Here is an 11,148-nt window from a genome sequence, read left to right as displayed (position 1 = left end):
AAACAAGTTATGTTCTTAATTTAGCCTAAGTGATTATATAATACAATAATCACATATTGCAGTACAAACTAAAGTCAAAATGGGATTTGAAATAATTATATTGCCAGAATATTACTTGGATGGTTGAATTTAGCTGTGATTTTCAGGGATCAGCATTGTAGACACTGTTTCAAATTATTTCCCCCCCTATTTAAAGTTATGTAATATGATTAGAATGTAAAATACAAACGTATTCAAGGTGTGATTTGATTTTCTATAAAGCAGGTTAAGAAGCTGGCATGCATTTAAACACCATGAAATTAAATCAAGTGTGGATTATCTGTTCTGTAAAGAAAGAAAAATAGGTACTGGAGGAAGGTTCAAGTCCCATGTAAGATGTGTTTTTCTATTTGTACCTTGTACAGCTGTGGTACAAACTTACTTATGTAACCTCTTTATTTTGCTTAAAGTGCTTTGTTTTTTCTTCAGTGTTCTCCCTGCGGTGAAGATAGCAGGAAAAGGGAAAGGGCTATGCCTTAGATTGCTTGGTTCAGGAACCTCTTTCTCATACAGAACTTTCTTTGCACTCACATTTGTCTTTGTTCCAGTCAAATCAAGTAGACTCCACACTTACCTACTGCTTTCTTGTGGATTGTGAGGCAGGAGATTGAAATTGAGTGGGACAGAGTTTATGCATCTTCCTCGCCACAAAAAATCCAAATCAACTATACCCTCTCCATCTACGTGTTCCTAACATAATGGCGTTTTGCACCTTGATTGTCTTTATAGCAGCATTTGAAAAAAATTAAATAAGGTTCAGGAATACAGCTTTATGGCCTTTTCCCCCCTCTTAATTGTCAATGGTAGTTTTTTAGTTTTTTCTCTGCTACTTATGAGAACAGTAGAAATAATTCAGTCATTCATGCCAGCTCAGTTATGTTACTGGTTATACCTGGAATGTCTCAGCAGAAGAAGCACTTTCTACGTTCTTAATGAGAAATTAAGAGTATCTGTCAGTACCATAGAGCACAAATGCCTTATGCACTCAAAAATTTTGTTTCCCTAAAATTTTTTCAAGTTTCTAAGAACAAAGAACTGTCCATGTGCAAAAATTTCCAGCAATAAATTATATCCTTTTGGGGCTAAGTGCTGGGATTGTGCTGTCAGGTTGTTTCTCTTTCCTCTCATAAAGTACCTTTCAGCACTGTGCCTGCTGTCTCCAGACACCAATGGACAGTTAAAGTATCACAATCTAGACTGGTATGGATTCTCATGGAAATGGGCACCTGGGTTTGGGGAGGGGCATGACATGGAGTTGATGCCTGTAGCAGCTCTGGAAGGCTACAGTTGCCCACTGCGACAATGCCCATGGAGCTCCAGCACAGCTGTGACGTGCCATCTCCAGACAGCCAAGCTGGTAGGTTCCTTGAAAGGAGGATGGAGGTGTGAGGGGGATGAAGTGTGAGGAGAGGTGAGGGGATGTAAGGCACAGGGCTTTCTGCTGTGAATGGGACAACTCTTTTAGTTCAGTTCAGGATCATTTCTTCTGAGCTCAGGGTTGAATGCTCACCAGGTGGCAGGAGGCTGCCAATTACACACTGCCACCACAGGGTCCTGGCAGGAGTAGCTGTCATGCAGCACATACAGGGAAATGGTCAGTGACCTGCTGTGCCACTTGAACACCCGCAAGTCTGTGGGGCTGGATGGAATCCACCCAAGGATACTGAAAGAGCTAGCAGAAGGACTGGCTGAGCTACTTTCAATCATTTACCAGCAGTCCTGGCTAACCAGGGAGGTCCTGGTTGACTGGAGGTTAGCAAATGTGACACCTGTCTGTCAGAAGGGTCAGAAGAAAGATCCAAGAAACTACAGGCCTGATAGCCTTGACTTCAGTGTTGGGGAAGGTCATGGAGCAAGTTATCTTAAGGGCCATCATGCAGTATGGGCAGAAGAGCCAAGGGATCAAGCCCAGCCAGCACAGGTTTGTGAAGGGCAGGTCCTGCTTGACCCATCTGATCTTCTGTGACAAGGTGCCAAGCTTAGTGGATGAGGGAAAGGTTATAGATGTTTTCAGCTTTGACTTTTGTAAAGCCTTTTGACGTGTTCTCCCTCAGGGTTCTGGAGGACTGGCTCTTACAGATTGGACAGGGGCCCTTGTGTCAGCAAGTGTTGCCAGCAGCACCAGGGCAGTGATCATCCTCCTGTGCTTGGCACTGGTGAGGCCACACCTCCAATCCTTTGTTCAGTTCTGGGCCACTCACTGCCAGGATATTGAGTTGCCTTGTCCAGACAAGGTCAGCAGTGCAGGAGAAGGGTCTGGAGTGCATGTCCTATAAAGAACAGCTGAGGGAACCTGGAGAAAAGGAGGCTCAGAGGGGACCTTGTCACTCTCTACAACTGCCTGAAAGGAGGGTGTAGCCTGATGCATGTCAGTTTCTTTCAGGTAACAAATGACAGGACAAAAGGAATTTACCTCAGCTTGTGCCCAGGGGAAGTTTAGTTTGGATATTGGGGAAAAATTCTTCATTGAAACCTTGATGTCAAGCACTGAAATAGGCTGCCCAGAAAAGTGGTTGAGTCACCGTCTCTGGACGTGTTCAAAAATGATGCAGACATGGTGCTTAGGGATGTGGGTTAGTGGTGAACATGGCCATGCCCAGTTAATAGTCAGACTTGATCTTTCCAATCTAAACAATTCTGTGACAAGGTATGTCATCTTTTCTTCCCATGTCATAAACATTTTCTGACACACCTTTTTTAAGGTAGAATTTTTTTGAACTTCAATATTTGAACAATCCTTCTGATCAATTTGATTCCTGTTCTTAGGAGATTTATTACTTAAATGCTTTTTTCACTCGGCCTCAGGAATTTAATCTTTATAACCCATGGCTGCAGCTAAATGCCACAGTGAGGAGGCTGGTAGACTACATGTTCCTTTAGCTTTGTTTTCTGTTTTCTCACCTTTTAGAAGTAAGGCAATTTTAACTGATTATGAACAGGTTATTGTTAAGTTTAGAAGCTTCTACAAACTAGAAGAGCTTCTGGTTTGATTTTACTTTTGTTTGAGTACATATCAGCCCCCGCCAGGATGTCATATCATTTTTGTTGAACAGTTGCATGGAAAACTTGGAATACATACTCCTGTCCTAAATAGGTCAATAGCTGAACAGGCAAAATATATTTAATTTGTCTGTTCAATTAATGTTTCACAGATTTGTCTTTTTTTTTTCTCTTTAATGCAGGGAGGACTCTACAGCATGTGCTTGGGTACCACCAGGACAACAGTTTATTAGAACATCGTGTAATTGCTTCCAAAATAAAGCTCTGATTAGAGGCTGGTAAATAGCTCCTGGGCAAAAAAAATCCCTTGCTGGCTTTGTGCATTTAATGTGCCACTTTGTGGTAACAGGATATGTTTCTAGGGTGATGATGATCCTGATCACAAAAGAAAGCTAGGAGAATGAGATTTGTTCAGTCACTATGCTATAGTAAAATGGGAAAGAAACACAGACTTGATGAATATTCAAAGTCAAGAATTCAAAATCAAACTTTATTATATGAAACATGAAATTCTGAAAAATGCCATGTACTCTTATTAAGAGGAGAAGGGGGTATATTCTCATGGGAAAAGAAAACGGTGACAGGCAGTTTGAGCGGACTGTAGGTGAGTGAAACCTTGGGGGAAAAAAAGTATGCACAAGTTGTGTACAGTTGGGTAGTCTATTAACTGCATAGTTAAGGACCTAGTAGAAGCTACCCTTAAGTGAAAAAATGCCCAAACCACCTCATCCTGTTAACAGTGTTAGCATTCCTTGGTTGTTTGAGCTATCCTTATTTCTTTGTCAACATACACATAAAGGAATCTAATCTTTGAACATAAACACTTTCACCGTTGTTCTGTCTGGGAATAAGGTAAGACAGATGTGATAAAAGGTCTCCTTACTTAAAAAAAAGTCTATCTTTCAAAAAGAAGTTTGGAATGAGTGGGCCCAAATGCCAAGTGGAAACAATGGCAGCAAACAGTTAACGGGGGGAAGAGTCCTTTTGTGTGTGTCCTTTAGTGATGATGTGTGGAGGACTGATGGCGAGCATACCTGTATCTTATCAGTGTGCTGCTTTGCTTTGGTGCAGGTGTACATGGCACAGCTCTCCAGTGCATTGCCTTCTTTGTCCTTGGCAGCTGCTGGGCTTCTAATTTAGCATCAGATTGGACAATATTAATGGACAGAAGTGATAGGGAAGGAAGGTGTCATCCTTAATGCTATGGAAACGAGTCTTAGTAATGCATAACCCATCAGTTTCCAATAGAAATTGCCTTTTATTTTATTCTTTTTAGTGGGTGACTGAGGGAACTGGTGGCTCTCTGAAGGAACTCTCTGCACCTGACATGGCCATTGCTTACCCCTACAGTAGCAATGTCATGCTTAGACTGCAGGAATAGCTTCCAAGGAGCAGGCAAGACTTTGCATATCTTCATCAGCCACAGCAGAAGCAAGGATTACTTCCGGGGATGGGGGAGACCTTTGGCTGCTAACTAAGCTTATGGGGTATATGGAGCATAGGACAAAGCTCCTCCCTGATCCCATGGTAGCAAAGAGAAGCTGACGCTGAGCACTGCTCTGAGAGCAAAGAGAGAAGGCTTTTAATATTGTTTATGTTGGCACGATGATGCTGTCAGTGTCAATAGCAACCTCCTTGTATCAGGGATGTGCAAAAGAGGCTGGAACTGTGAAAGACACTGGCAGCTTGTCCAAATTTAATTTCTGTAATGGAGAGGCAGATCTAATACAAAGGCATATTAGCTTAAATTTATACTTTGTTAGTAACAATACTTAGCTAGAAATATCCCTCTGAGTAATTTGTCATTTTACACTTCAGAATTGCACCTTCATCATCACCTCTGCCCATAACTTACTTCTAGTGCTGCAGCAGCTGGTGCTTGTTGCTCTGTCATGATGATATCCAGGCTATGGAGCTGCTGGGAAAGGGATATGGGGGTAAGATCCTGGTCTCAGGTAGATGGATGGTGATACCATTCCAGCAGTGACAGAAACAGTAACACAAAAAAACCTAACACTGCAGAGTGTTGGATGTGTCATTTAAAGTTAGCTCTGGAATGTGAAGCAGGGCCAAAATTCCAAAACCTCTTCGCCAGGCTACATAATTGTGAGGTAAATTAGGAATGATTCAAGCAGATACAGTAATCTTACTTATTTTCTAAGCAGTATAAAATATGTTCTGATCTAGAAAATATTCTCATAGATATTGTTAGTTTTTCACAAGAAGTTGCTGCTTCTTGCCCCTCTGCAGTAATAGTCCCCAAAATGCAAATTTCATTGCACTATATCCTATTGACCTGTACCAAGAGAAGCAGCACTTGTTTTCTTGCTGGACCTCACTGATTTTACTGCACAGGCAAAAATTGTAATAAAAGGCAACAGCTGCATGGTGATGCTACTTTCAGTATATGGTGCCCAAATCCTTGTCTTGCACTATGGCAGCGGTAAATTTCTGATTTGAAGTTTTCTTAGGTTTCTCTCCCTCCATTTGATAAAATGCTAATACTTATAGTCTGCGTGGCATGAACTGAGGTGAGAATTTGGAAAATCCATGTACTTTCCTGGGTTTTCCTTTTTTTAGTTGAAATAACTTTGTAATAATGATGCCTTGTCAAATTGGCCAGTTTCACTGTGAAGGAAGACAGTGAGATGATGAAATTAGTCCACAAGTAATTCTTTCTCTGATTTTGTCTGAGAAGCAGAAAAAGAAGACTAAAATTATTTCCTTTTTTTGATAGTGGTTGCAGTGGTTGGTTGAAGCAGAAGTAATAAATCAATTAGAAAACAGCATCCCATTCAATTTTAAGAAGTGCTCATCAGCTTTGTATCAAGGCTTTTATATATTGCACAGCAATCTGTTGTGTCTGCAGCAAGTGGAAGCTCCAAAAATCAATGCACTAAGACTCGAGGGAGAAGAGCCTGATATTTGTATTAATAGGGCTGTCTGAGTGTTTGGACAATGCTAACAAGCTCCCTGAAGCTCTGCTTCAGCAGGGCTCAGTGTTGACACTGGGGGACATTTTCTGAGTAACAGGCTCCTCCTACACTCGTGCATCTTTAGAGAAATGTCCCCCAGCACTTGAAGATACTGTTACCCGCTCACCTTCCTTCAGCTGCATCCCCCAAGCCCGTTATCAGGGCAGCGGTGTGTTTTGGAGCCAGACTGGCGATACGGGAGGTGTCTGTGCCGGCTGTGATAAGGTGGTGCCAGCATTGATTCCTGCTGTCACTGGCAGTATGTGCTGACAGCGAGCACTCACAACAGCAGCTGAACTTTGCCTCCTGATGTGCTCAGTGCTGGTGCAGCCACTCAGATTCACAGCCCAGCCCCTGAGGAGTATGCTAACTTCATATCACTTCATTCAAAGCTATTTTTACAGTGCTTTGCCTCATTCTGTGACTGGGGTTTTTCTTTCCTTGGGTCATCTTGATCTAATTATTCTCAAGGAAATGAGGGCCAATAAAAGAAAACATTTTGCTATGAATACACGTGTATTTTAAAATGTAGATATTAAATGTGTTCCCTAAGCAAATAAAAACCAGTCAGCTTATGCAACCAATACTATAGTTGGAGTGGCAAATTAGAGTCTTAAACATATTTAAATTATGCTTGCCAAAGGTATAGCTACACTAGTATAAAATAACCACTAATAACCAGGGTGGGAAGAAAAGGATGCTACTAAGTTCAGCTCATACATTCTGGTAACTATCCTCATCTGCAAAATCATGTTAGTATAACCTGTCAGCATGGATTGCAATCTCAGATTTAACAGTTCTTCATACAAGCTCCATAGCAGAGTTTCAATAATGCTACTCTTCTCACTAAGTTCACATGGGGGCAGCAAGGCATTGCTTTAGCAGTGGGAAATACAGTTTTGCCTGAGAAGTGACTTTGCTGGGGTAAATGGAGAGGATACAGGGATTTCAACTTCAAGGTGATTTATTGGTAAGTTAAAAAACCTATGAGCAGCAAAACAAACTGTTTTTGAACTGACTAATCCCCTACATGGGGTTTCATATTGGAATGGATTCCTTTATTTTATGTTATCAGGAAGAGGAATCTCTGCTGTTGAAGTGTACAAAAAACAATAAAATCCAGCTCTTGTGGTAAGCATGGTTTGGCTTTTACATGCCAAGTCATCTAAACAACAGTACCATGATGATGAGTTGTAGCTGAAGATTTCAGGGTATGTTTTAATTTACAGTTCTGATTTGCAATGTTATGGACACAGCTGTAGAGCCAAAGTAATTCTTGATAAGGTTGCAAAATTGTTTGACAGTAATGATGTTTCAGTAGGTATGTGAGCTAAATGAAATGAGAAAGGTACATATCTTCCTGTTTGACATCCAGGGCTGGGTAATGGAAAGCAGGTAATCTCACTTGTGGCCAAGTGACAAGGCTACCAAGAATGAAACTGGAAATTCCAAAGAGGAAAAGAAGAAGATATCCCTCTGCCACCTAAAGTTTATCTCCAGTGGGTCAAAAAGAGAATAGGAGCTGCTGCCTCCTTAACATCTCTTAACATCAAGGGAATGTGGTGAGCTGCAACAGCATTGGTTGAAAATACAATGGGGAAAGCAAAACATCCCTAACAGTGAGAACTACTTACACACCCACAGAGGCTCACAGCAGCTTGGAGAGTTGTGTTGCAGGGTTTTCCTTTTCCTGGCCCTAGGAGAGATTCCAACCAAAACAGGCAGAGATACAGAATAAGGTGAGAGGTCTGTGTTCCTCTGTTATCTTAGAGGATTTATAGGATAGACACCTAAAGGGGAGCCACAGCAACTGTTGTTGCTTACTTAATTGTTACAGTTTCCTCTAATTTGTCCTTTCTTTTCTTTCCTTCCTGTCTGATGGGTGCTGGCACAGCCAGCCCCCACAAATATTTGTGGTCCCTCACTGTGAATGGCTCAGCAGCTCAGACTCAAGGTGGGGTGTCCTCATTTTTCCCCCCTCTTGAACTGGGAGTTGTTCAGAATGAAAGATGTGCTTTTCTATTTATCTCCCTTTTCAAGCCTTTCTTATTTCTGATTTTTTTTTTTTTAAAGTAGAAGCTGTTGTATTTGCAAAGAGCTCTAGCACATGAGGCCTGCCAACCCTAGGAAAGCAAAGCACTGTGCTCTGAAAGCACATAAATACTTTTGAAAAATTTCCATCTGGAGAGAGACTATACTAGAAAAACAGCGAAAATGCCCTTGTTATAATAAGAAGAATGTCTGTCAATGCAGAGATTGAATGAATTTACAAGGTACGAAGATACCGGTCTCAGAGAGCCACTTAAACATATGGTGGTGATTATCCCACAGCAGCTCTGCCTTCAAGGATCAGCATCCAGGATGGGTAGTGGCACAGGCAGCTATGCCACAGCTCTGTGCTCAGGCATACAGGTGTGCAAGTGCTGCTCTCACCACAGCTGGACACTGAGTCCTATAGAGGTTGTAACACGCTATAGATGGAGTTAGCCCCTATACTGCTGCATAGAAAGTTTGCAGATCAGAGCATTAAAAATTATGTGGAAAATGCACTCCATCAGTTTCAGACAGCTAGCAAAAAGTACTTTTAACCCTTATTTTCCCTGCACTAAGAGAGACAATTGCTCTAAGAGAAATTATTTTTCAGGACTAGCAGAACAGCAGGTGAGTTCTTCAGATTCGTGAACTAGAACATCCTGAGATTATGCATTTGGCTGGAGAAGGGCAAAGAATATTTCTTCTGACTCTAAGACCTCAGAAAACTATACCTGGTAATAGTACTACAAATTCAGAGACTTGTAGAAAAAAAATAAAGCTTAAGCAGACAATAGAGATTTGTAGACTGTGTGATCATTATGGAATACATGTAGGCTTTAAAAATCTTTTCCCACTCTAGCATCTATATGATATTTTAATTATATCTAAAAGTTGGACTATGCTCAGTTTGAGGGAATGTGATGTGTTTGGTGTCCTACAAAATCTGGGATGGGTTTATTTTATATTGAAATAGATTGAACTTATCTATATAATATAATATATAGAGATTGCTTGACATGGGAATATAATGAGATAATATAATGAGATTGCTTGACATGGGAAAGCAAGTGAAAAAGTGGCAGAGTAGAAAAGACTGTTGCTATATTTATGTGTTTCCACATATTTTGGTTCTGGATTTTTGTATGCTTTTAAATTTAAATCATAGGGATATTACCTGATCAGCTTGTAAAGACAGTGAGGGGGGGAAAACCCCTACAAAAAAAACCAAAACAAAACCGTCCGCTAATTAGTCTATTGCTAAACAGGATCTAAAGCATTTTGTAAAGTGCCAAATGTTTTAAGTTTCACAAAAGCATAATGAGGTAAACTGTTATCTCTGCTGTTATCCAGGCAGGTTAAGACAAAACCTGAGCTTGAATATATAAAGTACCTGTTACAGATAATCTCTGCAGGGAATCTGGTGCTGGCATTTTGTTATGACCAAGGCTCCTAACTTGGAGTACAGATAGGTTAGATTAGATAGTCTGCTTCTGACCTCTCTTCTCATAGTCTGGTTTTGCTATTGAAAGAGAACCACCTTACTGAGTATCGGTGAACCATCAATTTGAAGGACAGGGCTGGGAAAGTATTTTGCTTGCCACGTATAAAAGAATCAAGAAGCTGTTTTTCTTATTATGAAACTGTGTGTCTAACCCAGATTTAAAGAAAATTATCTCGTTGGAAGGCCTCTGTGAATATAGGCATTTAACAGCTGCTGCGCTGTCACTTCTGGCTGCCAGACATCCAAAGACAGGTCACCGGTGGGAGCTCATGGTTCTAACTCCTTCCCTAGACAATCCCCTTCTCTCCCTGTGCCCTGTGGTGCCGTGGGGGACATGGGCTGAGTGTATGAAATCTGTCATTGGCCAGGACTGTCCATGGTGGGCTCCACGTGCTGGAGCTGACAGGGGAGATGACACTCAGGTTTTGGAATGGAGCACCTTAATCTCCATCAGTTGAATCGCTGCACGTTTCTTCTCGTTCACCGAGCTGGATTCACTGGGTGATGTAAAACCTGTCATGCTGCAGCTCCACTTCCCATCTTGATAACTACAAACTTTTGCAAACGTTAGCTGCTCTGGGTTACTAATCCTCTCTGAGGTAGGTAAGGCTTGAAGTGTGTGGGAAGCACCTCTGCACCCTGCCTTGCAGCAGCACAGTTCTGGCCATGGGCTGAGCTGCAGAAGGGCCGTGGCTGGGAAAGAACTCACTGGGAGCAGCAATGAAGTCAAAGGGGCAAAATGCATTTTCTGGACCCTAATTTGAGTAGAATCTGGCGCTCCAGACCACCAGCTCAGTGAAAGCCTGTAGCTGTCAAAGAGTGGCTGAAATGAGAACAAAAGAGGGCATGGAAACGCAGAAGGAAGGGCAATAATTTGAAGAAAAGCTTGAAGGAATGAGACAAATACACAACTTTGCAGTCACCTTCCTCCCAGCGAAATGCCTTAACAACAGGATTTAAAACCAGTGCCCCTTATCAGAGCTCCCCTGCTTGTGCCTTTTCATTAAAAAAAGTGTCTTTGTACTTGATGCAATTATTTTAAGTCAGAGTTGCGACTGGTGTCACGAGAGATGTCTCACAGGGAGCGAGAAACCACAAACTTCCATGACGCTTCAGCAGCTGAAGGTGCGTCCTTGTGCCCGGCCTTGGGCTGCCACTGACTTTTAAGAAGTGGTGAAGCAAATTGACGCCGCAGGTTTGGTTTGGGTGGCGGTCCCTGCGGTCCCCGCGCTCCCGGGGCAGCGCTCCCGCGCCCGGCGCTGGTGCCGCCCCGTCGGGGGGGGCGGGGCAGGCGCATGCGCACTGGGTCTCCCCGGCCGCCTATAACTGCGGGCGCGGCGCCCCCCGCGCAGAGCGGCGGATCGGGCGCGGAGCCGGGCGGGGTGCACCGGGGGCAGAGCGGCGCGCTCGACCCGCTTGATCCGCTCCGTCGGTCGGAGGATCGTCCGTCCCTCGCCCATGGGCGCGGAGGAGGGCGCGGGCCGGGCGGGCACGGCGCGGCGGCGGGGAACGAGAGCCGAGTAGCGGCGCTCCCCTCCTCCCCGTGCCGCTCCGCCGGTGCGCCCCGGCGGCGGCTCCGCACCCCGCGGACCGGTCCCG

General features: G+C 43.2%; 1 protein-coding gene across 1 annotated transcript in view; it reads left to right on the top strand.

Annotated features, from left to right (window-relative positions):
• Positions 1-10,844: 10,844 nt before the first annotated feature.
• Positions 10,845-11,148, top strand: part of SHISA2 (shisa family member 2) — a 5,634-nt gene continuing 5,330 nt past the window's right edge. Inside the window, exon 1 of the mRNA XM_057366660.1 lies at positions 10,845-11,069. Within this exon, the coding sequence (XP_057222643.1) occupies positions 10,845-11,069 (225 nt within the window). The remainder of the gene's footprint in view (positions 11,070-11,148) is intronic.

The sequence above is a fragment of the Malurus melanocephalus genome, unplaced genomic scaffold (assembly GCF_030028575.1).
Source record: "Malurus melanocephalus ecotype Western Australia unplaced genomic scaffold, MMel_1.1 scaffold_70, whole genome shotgun sequence".
In the NCBI taxonomy this organism is placed as follows: domain Eukaryota; kingdom Metazoa; phylum Chordata; class Aves; order Passeriformes; family Maluridae; genus Malurus; species Malurus melanocephalus.
The sequence above is the reverse complement of the archived record's forward strand: the minus strand, read 5'-3'. Positions and strand labels throughout refer to the sequence as shown.